This window comes from Homarus americanus, unplaced genomic scaffold, assembly GCF_018991925.1.
Source record: "Homarus americanus isolate GMGI-L3 unplaced genomic scaffold, GMGI_Hamer_2.0 scaffold11931, whole genome shotgun sequence".
Classification (NCBI taxonomy): domain Eukaryota; kingdom Metazoa; phylum Arthropoda; class Malacostraca; order Decapoda; family Nephropidae; genus Homarus; species Homarus americanus.
In genome coordinates, this window is record NW_024738065.1 from 1 (window position 1) to 8,282 (window position 8,282).

The 8,282-nt window shown below is 45.5% G+C and overlaps 1 protein-coding gene across 1 annotated transcript; it reads left to right on the top strand.

Annotated features, from left to right (window-relative positions):
• Nucleotides 1–2,290: 2,290 nt before the first annotated feature.
• On the top strand, nucleotides 2,291–3,268 carry LOC121873656 (proteoglycan 4-like; the record flags this gene model as incomplete). The annotated part of the gene is made up of 1 exon (XM_042377303.1): nucleotides 2,291–3,268. A coding segment is annotated over one exon (978 nt), but the record flags the coding sequence as incomplete, so codon positions are not given.
• Nucleotides 3,269–8,282: the final 5,014 nt, after the last annotated feature.

Here is an 8,282-nt window from a genome sequence, read left to right on the forward strand (position 1 = left end):
GTCTGCAAGGACGGGCCAGCCAATATCATGTGTACAAACTTCCGTCCTTGTGAACTGCTCTTCCTCAACAAGCTAAACAATCATCACGCTTGTTACACCTTAAGCTTCGCTCCCTTGCCGGTGTTTGGCCCTATATAATGAGAACGGGCTGATTTACCCGACACCTGAGTCTACATTGGAGCTCTGAGGTAAAAAGTCGCCTTTGAGCTCTGAGGGAGGGAGGATCGACTAGATATTGGCTCTCCAGACTCAAAAAAACCAAGATATGAGTAAGCACTGCTGGTAATCGGAGTTTGACGATGACCCAATCAGGTCGTTGCCACGACTCAACGCTAGTAAAGAGTCTGCTTGGCTGACAACAAACAGACATTCAGGTCGTGCTGGAGGTGACCCCGAATGGTGTAACCGAGATTAAGAAGACCAGTTAAATCCATCATAATAAAATCCCCAATGTTACGGCCGTAATGACCACTGTAGTCGACGGCCAGTAAAAACTAAAGAAGTTTCTACCAGGGTGTCGCATCACTGGTGTGTTGTGGACCTGAGCAGCCAACTGAGTACCAAGACATTTTCTAGTCTGGCATCACTCTCATTATGTCGGGCCTTACTCCTATGTGGTGTTGTGTTGTGTTTAATGTTGAGTTTTGGCCCCAGTTCTATATCGGGTGTTGTACTGTTAGTTATATTTACCGAGTTAACATGTTAAGTTCGTAACCATTCTTGGGTCACGGTTTGTTAGTCTATAAATCATTGTTTAAGTTAATAATAATTACTTTTATGTTTTCTTTCTTGAGTCGCCTTCTCGGTGTTATGATAACTTACTCTGGTGCTGCCATGATCTCACCTAACCTGAATCGGCAGCCAACTAAATTGGTTGGTTTACTCTTTACTTCACAAGTCTAACGCTCAACTGAAAGCATTTTCGGAATAAGTCAGCAGAACTTGTTTGGTTTAATATACTTTGTTGGGGTATTTGGTATTATTTTTAATGAAATCAATCCCTTGATTGTAAAGGCCTGGGACTTAGGGATAGAAATCCCTTACCAGGCTAATCAGGATCTTAATATAGGAAAGTCAAGGACCATGGTTTTCCGAGGAATAACAAACAACCGTTAGAGATTGGCATCTCTTTACTATAAAAATATAACACAAAACTCTGACACCACTCAACAATCATCAAATAATTACGGGAGTCAAACAATTAATGGAAGCAACAATTAAAGGAATCAAACAAATAAAGGGGAGTCAGCAATTAATTGCATTCAAACAATTAAATGGAGTCAACAATTGATAGAATCGAACAATAAAGGGGAGTCAGCAATTAATGGAATCAATCAATTAAATGGAGTCAACAATGAACAAATATTTCCTACGGCAGTGGCCCTGGGGAAGGTTCTGGAACACGGTGATGCACACTCAGGGCAGGGAAGCGTCCATTCACTCCACACTCAGCAACGTCTTGAAAAGGCAGGAGAACACCGGGGCACCGACGGAATGTGAATTGATGGTCGTGGTATGCGGTAGATGACCAGAGAGTTGGCAGTTGATAGGTGAAGGTCTGGGAACACAGCCCACGAGTCCAGGACCTATGATGAGATCACAGCCAGAATTTGACGGACAGCAGGGTAGCTAGATACTGACGGTATGGCGGCTGGGTTGAATCTGCCCGCGGCGGAGAGGGTTGCTGCCGTTATCACCTCCGTCCAACCACCCCAAGTGTCGTCTGCACCAGCAAACGAGCGAGTTAGCAGCGGTAACTAGCCGGAGGATCGTTTTCTGCCCTTACAACGATCCTGGCTTCAAAATAACTTCACAAATGACTCCAGGCCGTAACGCTTTACACGAGAAACACAAACTCTAAAACCTTGACACACAATAAACTACAAATTCTTAAAAACCTTGCAGGAAAAAAACCTATTCATAAAAGCTTGCATAAAAAAATTCCAAATGTTAAAAACCTTACCTAAAAAAGCCAGAAAAATTAAAAACCTCCAATCATAGGAAAAAATGGCATCTAAAATTGCATAAAAAAATAATATCCTCATCTTGTTGCGAAAAAACTACAAAATCATAAAAAAAAAACATGAAACAAGATAGAATTACTAAAAAAAAACAGAAATCTTAAAAAAAAACTCACAATTACATTCTTAAAACCCTTAACACAAACCCCCTAAAAATTCTTTAAAAAAAAACTATACATGAACAAAAACCTTACAGAAAAAACCTAAAATTCATAAAAGCCTCAACACCAAAGACGAAAAAAACCCAACATTCTAAAATCCTAAAAAAGGACCCCAGAGGAAAATACCCCAAACCCCAGGACCCCAGAGGAAGATACCCCAAACCCCAGGACCCCAGAGGAAAATACCCCCAAACCCCAGGACCCAGGGAAAATACCCCAAAACCCAGGAACCCAGAGGAAAAATACCCAAACCCCAGGACCCCAGAGACCCCAAGGAAAGGAAAATACTCCCAAACCCCACGCGATTCGAGAAAATACCCCAAACCCCACGACCCCAGAGGAAAATACCCCAAACCCCAGGACCCGAGGAAAATACCCCCAAACCCCAGGACCCCAGAGGAAAACACCCCAAACCCCAGGACCCCAGAGGAAAATACCCAAACCCAGACCCCAGAGTGCCCCCCAAACCCCAGGACCCTAGAAACTACCAAACCCCAGGACCCCAGAGGAAACTACCCCAACCCCAGGACCCCAGAGGAAAATGCCCAAAACCCCAGGGAACCCAGAGGAAAATACCCCCAAACCCCAGGACCCCAGAGGAAAATACCCCAAACCCCACGATTGGAGAAATACGACCCCAGAGGAAATACCCCAAACCCCAGGACCCGAGGAAAATACCCCAAAACCCCAGGACCCCAGAGAAACTACCCCCCAAACCCCAGGACCCCAGAGGAAAATACCCAAACCCCAGGACCCCAGAGGAAAATACCCCAAACCCCAGGACCCCAGAGGAAAAATACCCCCAAACCCCAGGACCCCAGAGGAAAATACCCCCAAACCCCAGGACCGAGGAAACCCCAAAACCCCAGGACCCCAGAGGAAAATACCCCAAACCCCAGGAACCCAGAGGAAAATACCCCAAACCCCACGACCCGAGGAAAATACCCCAAACCCCAGGACCCCAGAGGAAAATACCCCAAACCCCAGGACCCCAGAGGAAAATACCCCAAACCCCAGGACCCTAGAGGAAGTAAACACGGGAATAATACACCAATAATTCGAGTCTTTCACCTGTCCATGTTTTAGTACGAACAGGTAAAGAGCCATTCTGGAATAAGGTCTCTTGTACGATGACCCCATAACCGTCAAGGACCACTGTGATGCCTCCTTCTGTAGGATCTATGGGTACAGGAGGAGGAGGAGGTAGTGTGGTGGAGAGGGGGAGGACGAACGAGGGGGGGGGGGAGAATAATAAAGGGTGGAAGGGAAGGAGGACACGGTGATGGTGAAGGAAAGAGCGAGTAAAGGGGAGGAGAGATGGGAAGGAGCAGGAGTGAGGGGGAATAGTGAGGAGAAGGAGGAATTGGGGGGGGGGATAAGAAGGAGGAAAGATGGTGAAGAAGGAGGAGGAGGGATTTTAGGGTTAATAAGAGGAGGTGTTAAGTTGGGTGTGTGTGTGTGTGAATGCTAATAGTTCTCCTGGATATTGTCTAGGTTAAGCGAGATATCAGAATCACCACCAACATTACCACCACTACAACCATCACCACCACAAGAACTACCACCACTACCAGCACCACTACAACAACTACTACCCCCACCATTACAACAACTACCACCACCAACACCACCACCACCACTACAACTACAACCATCTCCGCCACTACAACAACTACAACCACCACTACCACCACTACAACAACTACCACCATCAGGGCCACCACGAGCCTCAGGAAAAAAACCGAGAGATCAATCAGATTATGGCGTCACTGTAATGTTGTTACTGGAGTCTAGAGGCGCAGTAAAGGCTCCCCGTCTCCCCGCCCATGTTACTTTAAAGATGGCTTGCTAGTTTAAGAGGTAGAGGTAGGGGGGAGGGGTGAGGGAGTAGGGTGAGGGAGGGAGTAGGGAGTGAGAGAGGTGGCGAGAGAAAGGTAAGAAGTAAGGGAGAGGGTAAGGGAGAGTTTAGAGGCAAGGGGTGAGGGAGAGGTAAGAGGTAGGGGGTGAGGGAGAGGTTAGAGGTAGGTAGCGGTTAGAGGTTGGGGTGAGGGAGAGGTAAGAGGTAGGGGGTGAGGGAGAGGTAAGATGTAGGGGTGAGGGAGAGGTTAGAGGTAGGGGGGGTGAGGGAGAGGTAGGGGGTGAGGGAGAGGTAAGAGGTAGGGGTGAGGGAGAGGTTAGAGGTAAGGGGTGAGGGACCTGATTAAGAGAGAGGGAAGGGAGACGTTTAAGGGAAAGGTGGGAGGTGTGGGGGGGGGGGTTAGGGGACTAAGGGAGAACATGTGGCACCTATTGGCACCTCAAGAAGAACATATCAAGAACAAGGAGAACAGAACAGCGAGAATATGTGGCACCTGTTGGCACCTCAAGAAGAACACATCAAGAACAAGGAGAACAGGTCAGCGAGAATATGTGGCACCTGTTGCCACCTCAAGAAGAACATATCAAGAACAAGGAGAACAGAACAGCGAGAATATGTGGCACCTGTTGGCACCTCAAGAAGAACATATCAAGAACAAGGAGAACAGGACAGCGAGAATATGTGGCACCTGTTGGCACCTCAAGAAGAACATATCAAGAACAAGGAGAACAGAACAGCGAGAATATGTGGCACCTGTTGGCACCTCAAGAAGAACATATCAAGAACAAGGAGAACAGAACAGCGAGAATATGTGGCACCTGTTGCCACCTCAAGAAGAACATATCAAGAACAAGGAGAACAGAACAGCGAGAATATGTGGCACCTGTTGCCACCTCAAGAAGAACATATCAAGAACAGGGGGAACAGAACAGCAAGAATATGTGGCACCTGTTGGCGAACCTTCAAGAGTAGAACATAAACTGAGGTACAAACGACTCCGCCTCACGCCCTCGCCTGCGCCTCCTTCCCGCCCTAATCCCTGAGCCCCACACGTCTTGCCGGGTACTGTGCAGACAAGAGCCTTCTGCTGCGTGTGCTGGTGGCTCCCTACACGTCAGGAAGGTCTTCTGTGTGACGTTAACAGTCCTAAACACGTCAGGGATCTCTTCGTCAGGTAAATATGGCCCTTAAATACGTCAGGGACCTCTTCGTCAGGTAAATATGGCCCTTAAATACGTCAGGGACCTCTTTGTATGGTTAATATGGCCCTTAAATACGTCAGGAACCTCTTTGTAAGGATAATATGGCCCTTAATTACGGCAAGGACCTCTTTGTAAGATTAATATGGCCCTTAAATACGCCAAGGACCTCTTTGTTACGTTAATGGGGGCTTTAAGGACCCTGTTAAAGTCACGTGGAGGACCCTGACGTGTTTACACAAGTTAGGGTCCCAGGGCTTATTACCAATAGACCCATTAAATTCCCGGGGCCCTAGTATGGCCACAAATCATTTGGTATATCTAGAATGTACTGTATATAGCGGGGCCACAGAGAGAAGCGATGATGTTGCATATAACTGTTGACGTCTAATTCTAAATGATGACGTCATGTATATAATGACGTCATACATGTAATCAGCTGTCGCGTATAACTGATGATGTCGAACTATACTTTATGACGTCACACATATAAACAATGATGACACATGCAAAAAAATTACATCATCGAAGCAGAAAATGACCCTCGTGTTCGTAAACTATGCCGTAACACATGTAAACAATAACAATATGGACGAAAACAATGACGCAACGCAAGTAAGCAGTGACATCATAGACGCAGATAGTGACGTCAAACAAACAAAAACTTAAAGCTCAGACAATGACGCAACGCAACCAGGACGTAAACATAGCCGCCAGGGATGCAGACAATCACATGGGAGAAGCAGACAGTAACAAACAAGCCTGCAGACAACGAAGCGTAAATCAGGGGAGGGGGAGGAAGGATGATAAAGAGGAGGGAGGAGAGAGAGAGGGAGGGTGAATATATCTTCACCTGCAGCGTGTAATTAAAAAGAAGAAATGTATGATTTATGGGCGAGCTGTGAGGAGCTTATGATGGCCCTCTGTCTCTATTATCTCTCTCTCTCTCTCTCTCTCTCTCTCTCTCTTGTTGTCTTTGAAAAGTTTATGTTGGTCTCTATTATTACTCTCTCTCTCTCTCTCTCTTATTGTCTTTGAAAAGTTTATATTATTATTATCATCATCAGTCATTAAGTGTAATCATAATTATCGCCCAACTCTCAACACAACTAAAGAATTCATCACTATTTTCTCGTACCTTATTAAGTCAGAAAAATAACACGTATCATAAAAAAAAACCTAAAGTTACAATAAAAATAAAATCACGTAAAACTTCCCGAGTCTATGATTCCGGTGTTCTGACGGAGCCCAAAGAATTATCGTAACGACATCATTGCCAATCAGAAGTTCTACCAACAACATGATAATCCAATTCCCTAACTTGCTGGTGCCTATAAGGGACGTGGTAACACTGTCTTTCTCAGCTTGGTATCTCCTTAATGATGGTCTTTGTCTCTCTGTCTGTCTGTTTGTCTGTCTGTCTCTCTGATTTCTGTCTTTGAGATAATGAAATATGTGAAATGACAATACTTAATACGTCTAATACACATAACACCTGGTTTACCTGACACACCTGATCAATACACACGACACACCTGATCAATACACACGACACACCTGATCAATACACACGACACACCTGCCCAACGAGATATAAGTAAATACATTCATAATTATATTCTATACCATAAATTTTACGTTAATTTTTATCACCTGTTTCACTATACCCATTCACTCTCTACCATGGCATGTACTGTATACTCGTAACTATATAAGGGTATAAGTATACAAGTGTATAAGTGTATAACTATATAACTATATAAGTATGTGTATAATTATATAACACTATACAGTATATTAGTCACACTTGGGCCATAATAAATTTCCTCTTCACCCCAAGATCTTCTCCTCCTTCACTCCTCCTCCGACCTCCTTCCGTCTTTCCGTCCGTCCGTCACCAATTAATCTAATCACTCCTTCCTGGTGACGAATATCCGGGTCGAGTCCACTGGCAGTACACCAGCAGACTCATTAAGGTCGGAACGTTCAGACCAAGGACATCCGACGCTCGCCCCTATCGCAGTGTGTGGCTTAGCACTACGTACCCCCCTTGACTAATGATCTCTGAAATTGATTGCTTAAAAAGAAAGGAGATTGATTAAGGACGTTGTTGAGGAAGTTTGTCAAGAGAGTCCTTCAGTCTTGTCCTGATGGAGGAAAATGGTATCCTGCACAATATCCTACGGCAGAGGATGACACGTGACGCAACTACGCCATCCTATTTTTCCCCTTTTAATAGAGGAAACATGACGTCACCAATGTGTATGTGGGGTTGATACATGACGTCACCAATGTGTACAACGTCACTAAATTCTATGACGTTACAGGTCAGCTTACTAAACACCATACTCTTACTTTTGACCCAAACATGACCTCCTCCCTCCACAACTTGACCACCACATTCCCCCTCCAACCTCCACCTCCCATAAGCATTCCTCCCAGCATAACCAACTTCTTCACCCTCTTCTAACCTCCCCTCCCACCTCCTCTAACCTTCCACCAACCTCCCCTCCCTCCCATAAACTTTCCTACCAACATAACCTCCTTCTCCTCCCTCCTCTAACCTCCCCTCCCCCCACCTCCTCAAACCTTCTTCCCAACCTCCCTCCCCCCTCCTCTAACCTCCCCTCCCCCCACCTCCTCTAACCTTCTTCCCAACCTCCTCTAACCTCCTCTCCTTCCCCCTCCCCCACCTCCGGACCTCTAATAGCTGACCCCCAGACTCCAGCACCGTATATCAACTCATGTCTCAAGTGCTGTGACACCCTGTAATCTCTCTGGCCCCCCCACCAGTGCTGACTTACTAACAGATGTTCCTCGTAAATTTCAGAGAAGTGTCCTGCTTGCTTGATTCACACACCTTACCTGCTAGAAATTTTTACCTGGGTCTTTTATGAACTAGGAGGACTCGTATTCTTAAACTAGTATTATTGACTTTCACTAGTATTATTGACTTTCACTAGTATTATTGATTTTCACTAGTATTATTCACTACAACTTGTATCGTTAATTATGACACCTACTATTAACTATGCGTCTTCTA